The 17,454-nt window shown below is 39.2% G+C and overlaps 1 protein-coding gene across 1 annotated transcript in view; it reads right to left on the bottom strand.

The window, feature by feature from the left end:
• The window catches only part of ST8SIA4 (ST8 alpha-N-acetyl-neuraminide alpha-2,8-sialyltransferase 4), a 100,852-nt gene extending 91,076 nt beyond the window's left edge, over positions 1–9,776 (bottom strand). Inside the window, 5 exon segments of the mRNA XM_044264933.1 lie at positions 2,761–2,892; positions 9,340–9,475; positions 9,478–9,520; positions 9,522–9,608; positions 9,610–9,776. Coding sequence (XP_044120868.1) covers positions 2,761–2,892; positions 9,340–9,475; positions 9,478–9,520; positions 9,522–9,608; positions 9,610–9,729 — 518 coding nt within the window. The 5' untranslated portion in view covers positions 9,730–9,776.
• Between the last annotated feature and the right edge of the window lie 7,678 nt (positions 9,777–17,454).

Below are 17,454 nucleotides of genomic sequence, written 5' to 3'. Positions count from 1 at the left end.
TCTACAAATGTAGGGAAAAACAACTTATCATCAGTGACTGTTTCACATGTTAATGCAAATAGATAAATAATTTATTAAGAATGTCACAAGAGCATTATAAGTTTAATGAGATTTTTAAAATGAGCAAGATCTGTAAGCATGGTTTAATCATGTAAGATCAAAAATTGTTAGTTGTAGTATCTTAATCAAAACTTCAAAGTAGAATTTTAAAAAAACTTGTAAAATATGCTGACATCCACTCACAGAGACCAAGTAATGTGGTTCTTCATAAATGTTATAGATGTGGGGAAGAAATAAAGAAAGATAACAATCCAACTTAGTTTATGCTAAGTTTCTGGCATGAAAAACAAGAGCTAAGCTAACAATCAGACATTTTCACATATTAAATTTTTTATTACAGATGTCAAGCTGATAAATACAAGTCACTAATGCTATAGGCAATTTTAATTTTTATGAACTGTTTTCATGTGGTAGAATAACAGTTTTACAAATTTATTATTTCCTTGTAAGAAAGTGACAATTTTGTATGTATTATTCAATGTTTGCTCAATGTTTTATTGTTTACTTCTTTCTCACTTAAGAAGAATCATGTGAAGAGAGTACTAACATTTCATACATATTATCATCTGTTATAATTGAAAACAGATCACCTTCACAGATATGAATGCAATCTTCATTAATTTGTAAAATTGCAAGAATGATTTGCTTGGCTCAATTTATGTTTAATACCCTTAGCTTGAATATATTAAAAGTAGCAGAATGTACCTCTGTAGCCTCATTTTTGTATAGATACTAGGAAGGCATGGCCCTATATATTAATTAAATTATTGCTAATTACTTTTTGAGTTTACTTATTAGACTTTACCTTGTCTAATATTTAGATATATTAATTAAACTATTAACATTTCTTAATTTACTTTACTTTCTTCCATTACTTTCCTTTACCTGATCTATATTGCCTTACCTAATTGGCTCACTTCTTGCCAAATCTTTCAGTTTGAAAGTTCCTTTTAAGACAGCCTTATAGATCAAAAATTTCCCTTTTAAATCACCTATATTTCTCTCTTTCCAATATCTACCTCCAAGAAATGTGAATCTTTATTCCATTCTAAACTAAATCAAGCTTGTATTTATGACCTCATGTACTCCCATATTCTGTAGCTTTTCTCTCATAATTATCTCTTTTAGGGTTTCTAAATTCAAATTTGTATTTAGGGAAGTGAGATAGTGAGGAAGATAATATGTGTCAAGAAAGAAGGGAACCCCAGGCGGAAAAATGTTAAGCTGCAGGGATCATGGGTAGAGCTGACCTCAGCCAACTAGTTCTCAGAAGGCATACAGGTCCAGAGTTGTCAAAATTTTCACTTTCTTAAGAGTATAGAGAAAGTTTTCTTTTATAAGGCATCTCCTAATTTTAATTTTAATCCTGGTTTTAAGGGTTTTTATTTATCCAGTTGAAATGAATTTTGTTTACTGACCATATTCTACCCAAAAGACACCAATTTATAAACTCGGTCTTTAGACCCTACTCATCTCCTCATTCTTGTACTCTGCCTACAAATACACAACATTTCCCATAACTAAAAGCAATCAAGTACACACTATTTGACATTGCCATGGTCCGATTCCTGTTTCCCATTCCAGCCAATTCCAAAACTTCAAAACAAACGAATTCCTGCATTTCCCTGGCACCCATCTTTTTTAAAAATTTCCAGTCTTTCAAGTGTATTTCCACATGGACTGAGTGTCTTTGCCACAAAGCATTTTAGGAACTGCAATGCATACTCTGAAGATGAGTCTTAGAAGACTCTTCCTTCAAGTTGCACATGATCTACATTACATGTAGGTATGATCCAAGAAATGAGTAGACAGAAACACAGACAAAGAGATCAACGGCTTACAAAATCTGGGCAGTAATGTTTGTTCATTGAATAAGTAGCCTTTTGCCAATATGAAATTGCAATGATTTTTTTATATAAAGGATAGTTCTTTTGAGTTTAATTTACTGAAATGCTCTGATGTAAACATATCAACCAATATAGCAATGTAGGTATAGGAAAACATGATGTGTTTCCATCCTCCATGCTCAGGAAGGTCTGACCCTAAATTTATTAGTTGTAGAATTGTACTAGAAGAAAGTAAGATATAATAGATACATGCAGGCATGGAGTTTGAGTTCAAGAGCTTGTTTCAGGCAAAATGCCAAAATCTTACAACAAATAAAGAAGTACTCAAGAAAATTTATTTTCTGACTTTTGCCAATTTAGGATATAATTATTGAGATTTTTATTACAGGAACTCACATGGAAATACACATTTATAGAGTAAATAAAATTTATTTAGAATAGTCAGCAAAATAGGAGTTGAACAGGTTCTACTTTCATTCAGTGCGAAAAGACACAGATAGGTATGAAGACTTAATAAAGAAGTTAAAGATAATTCTCAGAATATATGTCCATCCGGAGGAATAAAATAAAAAAAGTCTATTAAATGTTAGGATTCTGTTGAATATCTTATTCTATTGGAATAAAGACAGTATATTCAAAAATCACATAATCTTCCTTAAATTTCTGACTGCATAATGATTTCAGTTTTATGGTTTCATATCCTTCATTGATCAACATGAAGTAGAGCTGGTTCACTCTTTTATTGAAGTATTCATACCTAAACTATAAATCAAGCGTTCAATATAAGTTTGCCAAGCCCAATGTATTTGAGAACATGATGTGAAATTTATTATGGCTTATTAAAGAAACTCACCTTATTTCCAGGACCAAAGAGGAATTGATTTTCCAACCTTCTACAGAGTGCTGGAAGATTGAAGAGCCAGCCTTTCGAATGATTTTATCAGAACTATTGACAAGGGATCGACTCAAACACAGTTCACCATCTCTGAAACAAAACAAAAATGCCCGCTCTGTGAAAGTAAGAAGCATTTTATCTAAGTAGCATAACACATCATTTGATTTGGATTACTGGTGACAACTTTTTCTACATGGTTAGAAGAGGGATGAGATTGAAGAAAGGTATTATGAGAAGTAAGAGACTATGACTTTATCAGGACATCTTTACACTTATTCTCTGTGAAATAAAAACACTTTTCACATAAAGAAAAGCCTTTGTGGTGTTTAAAGAAAAACAAAAATTGTCTTCAAACTCTATCCTCCCTCCCTGTTGCGCTTAGACAATAGAGACAGGAAGTTTGGCCACTTCTCTTGCATCTGTATAATTGTGACTCCCAAGATTGCAATTTTATTTTTACAACAAAAAGAGATTTTGTTTTAGAGTAAGATGACTTTGGGGTATCAGCTGATCTGGGCAAGCTGGTGATTCTTTCACTTGCTAACCTATATGTCCTTGGATAATATTCTCTTTCTAGGCCACAGTGGCCTTGCTTTATCTTGAAAATTGCAATAACATTATCTACCATGCAATGACTTTGTGAGAATTCAGCGGGAGTCTGTATGGGAAAGTAATTTATAAAGCACGATAGAAGTGCTAATTCCCAAAATTACAGTGAGTCTGAAATCATCTCAACACTGAAGACACTTTCCTGATAGTTGGTGGTGGGGAAACAGAGACTGTAATGAGGAGAAAGAAAACTCATCAGTAGTCATTTTTAATGGTCTTTTCTATTACATCACGTACACAAAATCAACTGTGCCATCCTTTTCAATCAACGCTGTCAGGCAAACATATAGGTGGCATGGTGGTGCTGTTCATGTTGATGACAGTGACAGATAACCTATGATAGCATTTCTATCATCAGGACCATTATAGCGAAACCAGTTTATTGTTCAATAGACTATTTTCTTAGTAATTATAGCCATAAACCCAGACTCCCAGAAACAAAATGCTACCTGTTTATGGTACAGCCCTTCTAGTATCTGTATTTATTTCTTTACATGTTACCTCTTTTTTAAAATCTCAAAAATAGAGTTAAAAAGTAATATGACTATTTGCTCAGTCACAAAATCTAAAACTGTGTTTATTATGTAGGCAACCCTCTCCTACTATCAATGGAAACATTGCCTGTGTAACAGCTGTTAGATGAATTCTGTAATTAGAGGCTTATAGTTTGGTATTTTGGTTTGCATTCTTTTTTAAACATGTAGTCCCAATGTGAAGCACTCAAAGCATCACATGCAACTACTCCCTGTGAAATTTAGAACTCTATAAAAATCAGTATTTTAAACTATCCTACTGATCAAAAGGATACATTTGCATGCCTAAGCATGGTCAATAATAATCATCTTATAGAGGTCATCTAAGATGCTAGGAAGCATAGGGTGCAATTTACTACTCAGTGGCCAAGAAGTCAATTTTTATATTACATGTTTAATGATAGTAACTAGATATGAATGAGAACATGAAAATATACAGAAGCTAACCTTCACACTTTTGGAGATGCCTTCAAGAATATGGGTACAAACTCTCACCATTTCTAAGGGCAGAGATTTTTTTCCTACTTTTATCTTGTTAGCTGGATTGTTAATACCATCTTTTTCTAACCACAGAGTGTCACAATTACAATAATTATTTTTTACTCCAATAAACTTCTCATAGAAATAAAAATATACATGGGCTGGCATTTTTAAATATCTGTGGAAGACTGTTTCACTGACATACAGCTAAGAGTACATTTTGCATGGCAAAATAATTGCTGTGATATACTCAGTTGTATGGAGGCTTTTCAGAACCCTCAAGACTTACAAAAAAGAGTGCTTTAAAAGTTTAAATCAGTTTTATATTAATGAAATACTACCATATTACTCTGCTCTTTGAACCATTTTCATTGAACTGATGACAAACCAAAATTCAGTTTCATTCCTGGAAAGAACTTTGAACAAAAATAGCTACCACTAGTGCCCCTTCTTGAAGTAGATGGAATTCCTATGTAAGAAAGCTTAGTACAGTCTGAGTCTCTGGAGCAAATTTCTTTGTATAAAGTTAAGTGGGTCTCAAGGGATGTTTCCATTTGTGACCTTGGTAGTATTCTGACTTAGAAAGGGTTTTCCTTCAATGCAAGGCATGAAGGATGTTGCCACCCCCTACTAGTTTTTCATTCCAGATCAAACACAATTACTAAACAGCTGCACTGAAAACATTTCTTGCACAGGGCTATACACAGGAAGATCCAACATACACTTCTAAGCAGAAAATCACAAAGCACATCAGGGAAATAAGGCAGGATAAAGCAATATATCTTATAAAGCATTCCTGCTTATGTTGAGCTAAGAAAACCTATTTACAATGATAGTAGTGACAGAAATTAATCATTAGTTATGTTACTAGTTTTTACTAATATTTTTCTCTTTGAAATATGAGTTGCCAGGCATTACTACAACTTATTCTATTAATTCTGGAGTATGTAACAAATATAATTACTTTTGTTTCTTGAGATTAGGTCCCCAAAGCCCTGCATTCAGCCCCACTAAAAACTCTTCATAACTTGGCTTTGGAATAAATGTGTTCCCCATGAACTAGATTAAATTTCCTCCTTATTATAAAATTATGAAAGTCATTCAAAAGAAGACTAAGCCTGAGTACCAACGGCAGGCAATTTGGTGTTTTCATTCCCTAAGTGTCAAACAACTAAAAATAAAGATGAGATGTACTACCTTAACCTCCTGCCTACAGTTTCTAGTAGAATTCCAAATGAAGCAAGCATACAAAGTGAAAATCCTGGGTTTCCCGATTTGTAAGAGTGTGCTCTACCCTAGCATCAACTGGAACTAACTTTGCTGACAATGGCAGTATTCTAACTATGAATGCTTATATCTACTGTCAGTATTATAAGTTTCAGAATTAATATGGACAATTATTCAGTGCAAAAAAGAACAGTTAAGTTAAAAAGGAAATCTCTAGATGATAAGAAAATTAGTCTCATTTGTGATCAAAGAGGAGCACAGTATGTGTCAAGATTTAAAGACTTGCAATTAAAACAAATAGTTGTGTGATATTAAAGTTTATGCCACACTCTCAGATACATTATCTCATTAAATGGGCACACCCACATGTTTTTATTTGTAGGACCCTTAAGTTAACCCATTATAAACAAAGAGTGCACAAAGTCAGTGAACTCATGGGCCAGTGGTGAGGCAAGTGTCATTTTTCCAATTATGGAAAAAAAAAAAATATATATATATATGTCAAGAGTAAACCATTTTATAGACCCATGCCTTTTGAGTCAAAACTTTATTAACTAGTAATCATACCAGGCAATTAATAGGGTTGCATGAAAGGATACATTTCCAATAATTACTTGACCCATTCTCAATTCCTTAGAAAAACCATGCTTTTGGGGCGCCTGGGTGGCTCAGTCACTGAAGTGTCTGCCTTTGGCTCAGGTCATGATCCCAGAATTTTGGGATCGAGTCCATATCAGGCTCTCCGCTCAGCGGGGAGTCTGCTTCTACCTCTGCTGCTCCCCCTGTTTGTTCTCTCTCTGTTAAATAAATAAATTTAAAAAATCTTTCAAAAATGCTTTTTAGTATTTCTCTGCAGGTATGAGAATGTGGATGGTACGTAGGAAAATTGTGCCTGTGTTCTCTTTTCCTCTGCGTGGAATGACTGTTCAATATCGTATATAAGAACAACGCTGCACTGACTCTCGATGGGACCTCCAGTTAAGGTGGGGGTGGGTGGGGAATAAAGAAACTGCCTATTGGAAATGGTAGCAGGAAAACTAAATATGAGGATTTTTATTTTATTTTATTTTTTGGCGGGGGGTCGGGGAGAGGGTTCTAAGGTACAAGGACTTAACCTACTGCCCACTCTCAAGTCATGCAGTGCCTCCCAAAGGTCAGAGGCTGCGTGTTACCTGACTTCTGAAATATTAGACCAGGACTCTGGGGCCCAATCTCCACTTACTCATCTCAGAACGAGCCCCTCTAAACGGCCTGGGGTAGACAAGAGTAGAGTCAAAGAGATCACTGGGTCGTTGGATGAGTCAACTCCTCCACCAGAAGCACTATTTGGAAGTTGAAACGAAATCACGAAGCCAACGTTTCCTCTGGAGGGAAAACGGAGAGAGCGCTCAAGGGGACTTAGCTGGGTCCGCAGTCTCCCAGCAGCGCCAAGTCCGCCGAGGGAGGGCAGAGGCGGGTGCGGGGCCGCGGCGGCCGGGGAGCTGCAGGGCGCCGGCAGCGCGGCGCCCGCGGGCGGCTCTCGGCCCTTCCCCCGCACCACCGTAATTGAGTGCGGGCTTTAATTAAGGAGGAGGAGCCCGGCTGCCGACTGAGACGTAGAAGTGATTTTTTTTTTTTTTTTTAAAGCGGGGACCTGACTTCTAAGGAGACTCTAACCTGTCCCCGCACTCGATCTCCCACCCTCGCGGAGGAGCTGAGACAGCGGTGCGTGCGTACCTCGCTTCCTGTTTGATTAACTCACGCGCCCGCCTCCTTCTTTCTCCGAGGAGCCGGGGAGCAACCGCAGCGCAGCCCCGAGAGGGGGCGAGCGGAACCCAGCCGGGCTAGCCCGACCGCGGCGCGCGTGTCTGCGCCGCCGGCTCCTCGTCTGCGCCCGCCGGCCCGCGGCGTCCAGGGAAGGGCCGCAGGACGAATGTTGCCCGGGAAACGCGGAGCGTCCCAGGTCGGTTCCGAGTTCCCCTGGGAGGGACCCGGGGTGCGCGCCCCCTTCCCGGCGGCGGTTTAGGGAGGCCCGGAGAGGGCTCCTGGACTGCACGGGGCGCCTCCTGTCGCTCACGGGTCAGCCCACTCCTGCTCCTCAGCGAGGCGAGGGCCCGAACCCTCGGAGTTCTGGCGGGGCTTGGCGGCTTTGTCTGGGCTCACGCTCGCGTTCCGTTCCGAGCCCACCGGCCCGGAAGGGAACAAAGAGCCGCGACCCCCCACGCCCAACCTCCGCCTCTCCCCCCACGCGCCGCTTTATCACCTTCCCCGAGACCCCTTTGTCTGCCTGGGAAGCACAGGTCGGCCGTGGATGCCCACGCCCCCGCCCAAAGTCCTGCTTTGCTGACAATTGAGCTCGGCTGCGTTTTCAAGCCACCCACTCCCTGTGTAAACGATCTCCTACAGTTAGGCTTTTTCCCCCCCCTTTTCCAGAATAGACCATTTGTAGATTTGTCGCTGCATAACGACCATCCAGCTCATTCTTTATTAGCTTTTTCATTCCCTTCCAGTCCCTTTCGACTGTACTTCTGCTATCTTAGTTTTCTATAAAACAGCAAATCCTTAAGTATAAGCCACCGTCTTGCTCACTGAAATACTCATTACTTAGGGAGCAGCAGGAATATTAAATGGAGTGCATGAAGTTTGTGTGTGTATGTGTGCACGCGTGCACGTTTTAGCAGTCCTTACATGCACATGCACACACGCGCGCGCGCACACACACACACACACACACACACACACTGGCAAGGGCTCTATCTTCGTTTTGATAAATGTCAGGGAACATAAAAACCAGGCTGGCATCTGCCAGCGTGGAGTTTCCGATAGCGGACGCCTCCGGATAAGGGAGGATTTCCGAAACAGGACTTTGAACAGAGTTGGCAACCAGGTTCACATCCTCAGAAAACGCTTCCAAGCTATGTAAGCAACACAAAGTTGCAGCCACCTCCTGGGTAAACTTCAAAGCAACAGAGGCCAGGGGAAGGGAGGAAGGAAGTGCGATTATTTAGAGAACTTACTGGGTGGGGGAAGCTTCTGAACTCATTTAGACAAACTGTAGAAATAGCAGAAATATAGTCTGTGTGAAGCTACAGTACCCGGTTTCTAAAACTGTAACCATGACGCCCATGCGTTTTACCCACAGAAGAGCAAATAGGGAAGAATCCTTGCTTGTATTGGAGTTTCTAATTCAAATGATACACAGATCTACCCAACGCCAAAGAAGAGGAAAGAAACAGAGGAGACACATTTCTGCTTTCTGGGCTTTAACTTCAGCCTTTCAGGAAGCCGGCTCTCTCTACTCTCTCCTTAGAGTGATAGGGCAGAGAAAGAAGGAAGGACAACCACATGGGCAATGAAGACATCTCTCCTGAGTTCTGCCCAGGGCTTAAAAGGACAAGGGCACACGTTCTTTGTTGACACTTCTGCAGTGACTTCTCCTTGGGCGTGCGAAGCCCAGCGCCAGCAAAACTGTCACTACCCCCACACAGGGCAAGTTGAACTCACACTGGGAACATGCCCTGGAGAAGCACACACACCTCGACCAACAGCCTTTGTTATTTAATTCATGAGACTAAACACACAAAAGCTCATCCCAACACACAGACTATCCCAACCCTCACTCTACCGACTCTATTCCCATTTCATTTATGGCTTGACTTTTTTGTTTTGTTTTGTTTTGTTATATCCTGAAATGAAGCTTTGCATTTACCCGATGAGTTGCGTCTCCTGGTGCTCCTCAGTTCTTGCTATTTCTTTTGTCTTATAAAAGATCAGGAGCAGACTTATCGTGCAGATCGTCCACCTCTTCCTAATGGAGCGCATCTTGGGTGCCCGGGAAAGTCCAGCTCCCTCACCTTCTCTTCATAGAAAGGCTCCGTTTTGGGGAGATACAGTCGCGGGGGAAAATCTGTAAAATTCGAGGAGAACGTGGAGCCGGGATCTCAGGAACAGGTCGCAAGGGTCCTCTGCGTCCAAGCTCCCGCTGGTCCTTGAGCGCTGCCCAGCGCTCTCCCTCCGGGTTCCCGCCAGCCCTGCCCCGGTCGCTCCGCGCCGCCTCCCTGGGGCTCAGGTTTCTTCTCAGATGAGACACCTTGTACATTGGAGGTGGCGGCAGCTTCTGCAGCTGGGTTCGGGGGCGTCACTGGCCCTTCCCTTTTCCTAGCAGGGAAATGATGAGCAAAACCAGCCAATCACCAGACTGAGGGGGCGGAGGCTGCGGTTGCCTCGCGTTGCTGTCGGCTGCTTGGAGAGTAACGTCGCCGGCGCTGACTGCACAGTGCCGGGAGAGGAAGCTTACAAGCTCGCAGTCGTGTACACACACACACACACTCGCGTGCACGCACGCACCAGCACTCGCACACCCCGGGGAGAACGCAGCGCGCCAGAAGGAATTGAGGTCGCCTTCCCGGGAAACCAAAGCATCAGCTCTCCGGACGAGTGCGGAGATGGTCTGTCCTTAGCGTGGCGAGGACACCTCAGCTGGGGACAGATTAGAGACGCAGCTTGCTGGAGAGATGCTTCGTTTTCGTTTTCGTATACAGTGGAGGTGGGGTGGGTGTGCAGAAGGGGTAGCTTCTTCCTGGCGCCTTTGCTGAACGTACACACTCGGACATACACACGTGAACGCGCATACACACGCCCTCCCAAGTAGAGTGAATCGGGGTAGGGAGAGGGAAGAAGGAGGAGGAGGGCGTTTTGTATTCAGTGCACAGCTCAATCTGGAAAGTACAAATGCACACATGAACCAATTAGCCGATCGCCCACTCGGAGCGGGTGGTGGATGACCACCCCGATTCAGGACCTAGTAGGAAACAAGTGATGACAGAGGTGTCAGGCGCTTTGTGGATATTTGTGTGACTCTTTTTCATTGCCATTTGGAAACTCCTCACGCAGGAGTCAAGGAAACTCCAATGCTCCTTAAACTTCACTGCGGAGAAACAGAATTCTGAGAAAAAGCAGCCACCAAGGACATCCTTTTTAAATACAAGTACATCCAGACACGGGAGAAAGAAAGGGGGGAAAAAGAGGTAGGAAGATAAGAAAGGAAAGAAGGAAGGGCAAGTTCTTCCTCAAAAGTCTCAGTGATGTGCATTTAACTTCGGGTTTTCACCTCCTAGTGATTTTCTTACTCCTGTTGTATTGTGTGGCAGGAGTACTTTTAAGTCCTGGTTAACCCTGAGCTGAGTACTTCTTTACTGTTCTGTGGTCTTGCCCTCACTGAGAGAGAAGCTTGCTGCTCTCCTTAGACCTATGCCTTGGTTTGGCTGGTGGTAATCAGTAGGGAGGCACCCCTGGTGTGAAATCTTGTCTGGAAGCCAGGAATTTCCCCCATCTACCAAGTTCCTCCCCTTCTCCCCTCTCTACCCCTTTCCCATATTTCCAGCAGCTTCTCTCAATTGAATTACTTGTTCCTTCAGGTTGTGCAGAGGCTCCAGCTGCCATCTACTCTTGGGCCCTGGGGGTTTATACTTCCCCAAGCCAGGAAATGATGAGGCCCACCACCACTCCTTGGGCAAGAAGGGGAGTTCTGATTTACGAGCCCACTGAGGCCTTAAGATAGCAACCGGAACAGCCAGCACCTTTGCTTAAAATCCTGAGGTCCCTGCTAATGTTTGCCTTTCCTTGCCTAGGGTTTAAGAAGTTAAGAACCTCTCAGTTCTCAAGCTTCATCTGAGCAGCCTAGTGAATTGGGGGGTTGGGTCTAAAATGCTCAAAGGAGCAAGTAATTATGAGCCTTTATTGACACTACAAGTGGCCCTCCGGGAGCCTTTGGAGTTTATTGATGTCTGGGCAAATCCCACTAGCATCTCTATCACACTGACTTCTCAACTAGCAGAAACTGCAAGAATAAAACAGCTTCTTATTTAAGTTAAAAGGGAATTGGGGCAGGAAGAGGGTGGGCAATGCATGGTTAGGATTCTTTAGGTTAATTAATTAAATTCTTTAGGTTAACATTTGATTTTTAAACAGTAAACAAGATACTTTGGAGTCTAAAAAAAAATACTTGCTGGTGTGGATGGAGTAATATGCATCAGTTAATTAAATTCATACAACATATTTTGAGCAGTTAATATGGTCCAGGCAATATGTGAGGGCTTAAGAACACAGAGATGAATAAAATACAGCATCTAACTAGGGAGGAAGCTCACTCACTGTGGGATGGTGGTGGGGAAGACAGATTGTATAAGTATTAATTTGCAATGTAGCACCATGAACTAACACTGGCATTTTAAGTATGTGTCTCCTGTCTGGGTACACTACAGGGTAGAAGCAGATGGAATGTTTAAGTTGTTGGGAACAAGGAAAGTGATCTTTCTGGGAGAAGGCACACATCAACTGGGGTATGCAAACCTAAGAAGTAAACCAGGCAAAGGAATCAGAGGAAAGATTATGTGCACTCCAGAGAGGAAGAGAATGCTGATGCTTTGGGAAACTTTGAAGTAGTTCAGTACTGTTAGAACACAAAGTGGGAAAAGAGAAGAGTAGGACAAAAGTTTTTAGTGGGATCATAATATTCTATAGCTTTGTAATGTCAAATTGTCTTCTCTAATGGAGAAGTTGCAACAAGAAAATCTTCAAGAGGAAAGTGGGTTTAATTCATGTTTTTACTTCATGTGTTTAATTCATGTATTTACTTTAATTCATGTATTAACTTCAAGTTAAATTAGGGGGAACTGTTCCTCTGGCCCAAGCAGACCAAAACAAACCCTCCAATAACAAAACCAAAGCACGCCAAGAACTAGTTAACTAGTTAAATTTAAACACTGATAAAAGAGAAGAAAAATGAACTCTCCAGCTGTAGAATGCTGCTATTTCTGTATTCATTAAGCATAACACCTTCTATATTGAGGTGAACACTTCTGAATGACTGATAATGGTTTAGTGAGACTCAAGAGATTCCCCTTTCCCATAGTTCAGCAATTTTGAGTTTAGAGAGTAATATAGTGTCATTTGTTTAATATGATTAGATTCATGAAATATGCATCCATAACAATTTTCCAGGTTACAAAAGAAAAAACAAAAACAGAAACGTATAGGTCAACACTTAGACCAAACAAAGGATAGTCTGATTCTTCTCAGTATGCAACTAGGTTTAAGAACCATAAACCTAGGGGCACCTGGGTGGCTCAGTTGTTAAGCGTCTGTCTTCAGCTCAGGTCATGATCCCAGGGTCCTGAGATCCAGCCCCACATAGAGCTCCCTGCTAGATGGAAAGTGTGCTCCTCCCTCTCCCACTCCCCCTGCTTGTGTTCCCCCTCCCTCTGTGTCTCTCTCTGTCAAATAAATAAATAAAAATCTTAAAAAAAAAATAAACCTAAATATTGAGTAAGAAGTCTTATTAATGTAAGAGTCTTTTGGACTGAACTCCTTCCATTAAAATGCCCCCTTTTGTTGATCCTAAGAAATTAAAGTTGTTTCTAAATTTCCATTCTATCTTTGGGCTATAGTTCTTCAATAAAGAGAACACATTTTTCTTTATTCAGCACAATTATGCAATTACACAGCACCTGATGAATAAATAATGCAAGTAATGGCAGCTGGTTTTAAAATGTTACTGTATCCTTTAACTTCATGTAAATCATGTTTTGATTGCTGGCTATGCCGTCTACTTTAGCTGGAAAGAAATGGGTAGACACTTGCAGTGTCATAGTTATAATGGCCCATGACATTTTTTTAATCAGTCATTTTTTAGAATAGTTTAGGTTTATAACAATATTGAGCAAGAAGTATAAAGACTTTCCTTATACCCTCTCCTCCAAACATGCACAGCCTCCCCCACTATCAACATCCCACACTAGAGTTGTATATTTGTTAAAATCAATGAAACTACATTGACATATCATTGTCATTCACAGTTCATAGTCCACATTAGGCTTCAAGCTTGATATTGTATATTCTATGAGCTTTGACAGATGTATAATGACCTATGTCCACCATTATGGTGTCATACGGTTTCCCTGCCCTAAAAATCCTCTGTGTCCTGGCTATTCATGACTGCCTCCCCCAATGCCCCCAGTGCCAGGCAATCACTGATCTTTATTGTCTCCATAGTTTTGCCTTTTCCAGAAATCATAGAGTTGGAATTACACATTCATATTGGCTTCTTTTACTTAGCAATATGCTTTAAAGTTTCCTCTATATTTTTTCACAGCTTAAAGCTTTTTTTTTTTTTTTTTTTTTTTTTTTTTTTTTAAACATCAAGTAAAATTCCGTTGTCTGGATATATCACACTTTGAGTACCTGCTGAAGGACATCTTGGTTGCTTCGAAGTTTGAGCAGTTATGTGTAGCTCTGCTATAAACATCCATGTGCAGTTTGGGTATATACCAAGGAGCATAGTTGCTGGTAAGCTAGATGGTAAGACAGTGGTTAGCTTTATAAGGAACTTGTTTTTATGGCTAAATTGTCTTCCAAGTGGCTGTACTGTTTCCCAATCTACCAGCAATGAATGAGAATTTGTATTGCTCCACATCTTCATCAGCATTTGGTGTTTTAAGTGTATTGGATTTGGGGCATTCTAATAGGTGTGTAGTGGTATCTCATTGTAGTTTTAATTGGTGTTTTCCTGATGACATGGGATGTGGGACATCTTTTCATATGCTTATTTGCCATCTGTATATCTTCTTTGGCGAGATGTCTGTTCAGATCTTTTGTCCTTTTTAAAATTGGATTGTTCTTACTGCTGAATTTAAGAGTTCTTTGTGTATTTTAGATAATTTATCACATATTTCATTTTGCAAATATTTTCTTCTACTTCATGGCTTGTCTTCTCATTGACAGTGTCTTTCATAAAGCAGAAATTTTAAATTTTGATTAAGTTTATTTAAGTTTGATTGGTTTATCATTTAGTTCCTACATTGATCATTCTTTTAATGTATCTATAAAGTGATTGTCAAATTCAAGGTCATCTAGATTTTTTTCATGTGTTATCTTCTGGGACTTTTATAGTTTCTCATTTTATAGTTATGTCATAATCTTTTGAGTTAATTTTTGTGAGGACTGTAGGATATAGCTCCAATTTCTTTTCTTTCTCTCTTTCTTTCTTTCGTTTGTTTTTTTGGCATGTGAATGTCTATCTGTTTCAGCACGATTTGCTGAAAGGCTATCTTTTCTGCATTGTTGTTTCCTTTGCTTCTTTGTCAAAGATCAGTTGAATATACTTGTGCCTATTTCTGAGCACTTATCTGTTCCATTGATCTATTTGTCTGTTCTTTCACTAATATCACATTTTCTTGATTATTGTACCTTTATAGTAAGTCTTGAAGGCTCATAATGTCAATCCTCTGTTGGTGTCCTGCAATTGTGTTGACTATTGCGAGTCTTTTGTTTCCCAATATAAATTTTAGAATCACTTTGGCAATATCCTCAAAATAACTTGCTCGGATTTTGATTGGAATTGCATTAAATCTAGAGAGCAAGTTAGAAAGAATTGGCATGTTGACAGTATTGAGTCTTCTATACGTGAACATGGATTAACTCTTATTTAGTTCTCATTTGGTTCATTTCTTTTTTTCATTCTTTGATTCAGAATTTGACATATTTCTGCACATATCTAGTTATATTTATATCTATTTCATTTTTCCGAATGCAAATATAAATGTTTTTTTTTTTTCATTTCAAATTCCAATTGTTCCTTGCTAGTAGTGCCTATGACATTTTAATAATGGGAATGTTGGCTCATTAGTCAATAATCTCCAGAGAAACAGAACCAAGTCTGTATCCCCAGAAAGAAAGAGATTATTTTAGGGAATTGATCATGTGATTGTAGGCGTTGATAATTCCCAGAACTGTGGAGGAGGCTGGTAGGCTTGAGACCTGAGAAGAGGGAAGAATTGATGCTGTAGCTTAAGTCTGAGAACATCTGGAAGCAGTCATCCCTCTTGCTTGGGGAAACTCAGTCTGTATTTTTCTTAAGGCCTTCAGTTTATTGAATGGGGACCACCCATACTATGGGGGATAATCTGCTTTACTCACACTAATTTAAATATTACTAAAACGACAACAACAAAAATACCTTCATGGTAACATCAAGTTCTAAAATGGTCTTTGACCAAATATGTGGGTACCATGGCCTAATCGAGTTGCTGTATAAAATCATCACAGAGGGGCTGGTTGAAGTTCTTGTTAATGACCTTAAATTATAGTGAGAATTATCCATGCAAAGCCTTTTACCTATGAATCAATGATCAAGAAAAGCAAGGAGCATATTAATGAGAAAATTCAGCTTTTCACCACTGGACAGCTCAATCCCTTTTATTTTTTTCTGGACAAAATATCTAGTTTAAAAAATTATTCTAAATTAATTTATTTTACCTATGTAAATAGCCATAAAATTTTCACAATTTTTTTTCTGTATATATATTCATCCTCTTTCTGTTACTTGTGTTTTGTTTTCATCCTTAATAACCAAATATAATAAGTTTACAACAGAAGGATGACCTTGACTTTAAGTGTAAGCTAAAATGATGAATCTAGTGAAATTTCTGGAACAGGATAAATCCCATCATTACTATTCTCAGTTCTTCCCCTTATGTAACCCATGGTACTTACATTATCCTTTGCATTTAATACTTGATCTCTATTTAATCATGAATATCCATAGAAGAGACAATTCTTAACTACCGTTAATCAAATATTCTTTAATTTGTAATATTCATTTGAAATGTTCTGTGAGACATCTTTTAACTACTGCTAATCAAATATACCGCAATTGGGAATGGCGCTTCATGTGCTCATTTTAGTCCACATTTTAGTTGTTTATAGATTCTTAACTCTTTAGTTCTATAATCCTAGTTCTTGCTGTTTTATTTTGTATTGCACAGATCCCTGAAATGTTAAAATAAAGAGATACACTATTCTATACATGTTTTGGGAAATCTTCATTGATCTACATTATTATCTAGAAATATTTTTTCTGTGTTCTCTTTTTGCTGTGTTTACTGTGCTCATTGGTGATGGGAAGAACAGAATGGAAGGAAGAGAGTAACTTGGGCTAAAAACTACCCAAACAGCTTTCCTACTGAATACTGATCACTTACTTGATAGTTTTCTATGTTGCTATCTAGAGAGTTTATTATTTGGGCTTGTAATTTCTTTAATCTTTGTGAACTTTCTAAATGTCTCCCTTTTATCTGAATTAGATGCAGTTTCTTCCTCCTCTCTTACTATCTTTATTTTCTTCTCTTGCCCAGTGCAACTGCCCACTTAACTTCCTCTTTAACGTAACCCACCTTCCCTTTATATTACTTTCAATTCATCATAATGAAAGAAAAAGAGAATGTTCAAATTGTTAGAAAATTATTTTTATAGGTCTATCTTTTTCTAGATATATATGTGTGTGTGAATATATGTATATATACATATACACATCTCTGTAATTGCTTTTATAGTTATAATAGTATAGAAGGAGTATCTGGAAAATATCGTTTCAGTGTACATAATTATAATAAGAACAGTGCTATGTAAATCAAATATTGTGATGCAGACATTTTAAATGATTCATTAGTGTTTATTATTTCAAGATTCTAAAGAAAAATACTTTTGAACTCATTATTAACTTTAACTGGTAAACATTATTAACAGGTAAAGCCCATAGAAGACTTTTGTTCATAAAGTAAATTAAATACATAAAGTAAATCTCATAAAGTAAATTAAATACACACAAACACATACACACACAATGAATTGGCAATATTTTAAATTTGTTTTCAAAAATGTTGTAAGAATTGTCAATACCAGACTCACCTGCTCTAGTGGTAACAATTCAGTGGGATTAAATAGCTGTTTCATCTCTCCCTCTAATTTTTGTTCATTCCAGAATTTA

The sequence above is a fragment of the Neovison vison genome, chromosome 1, assembly GCF_020171115.1.
Source record: "Neovison vison isolate M4711 chromosome 1, ASM_NN_V1, whole genome shotgun sequence".
NCBI lineage: Eukaryota > Metazoa > Chordata > Mammalia > Carnivora > Mustelidae > Neogale > Neogale vison.
This window is presented reverse-complemented; position numbering and strand designations above follow the sequence as displayed.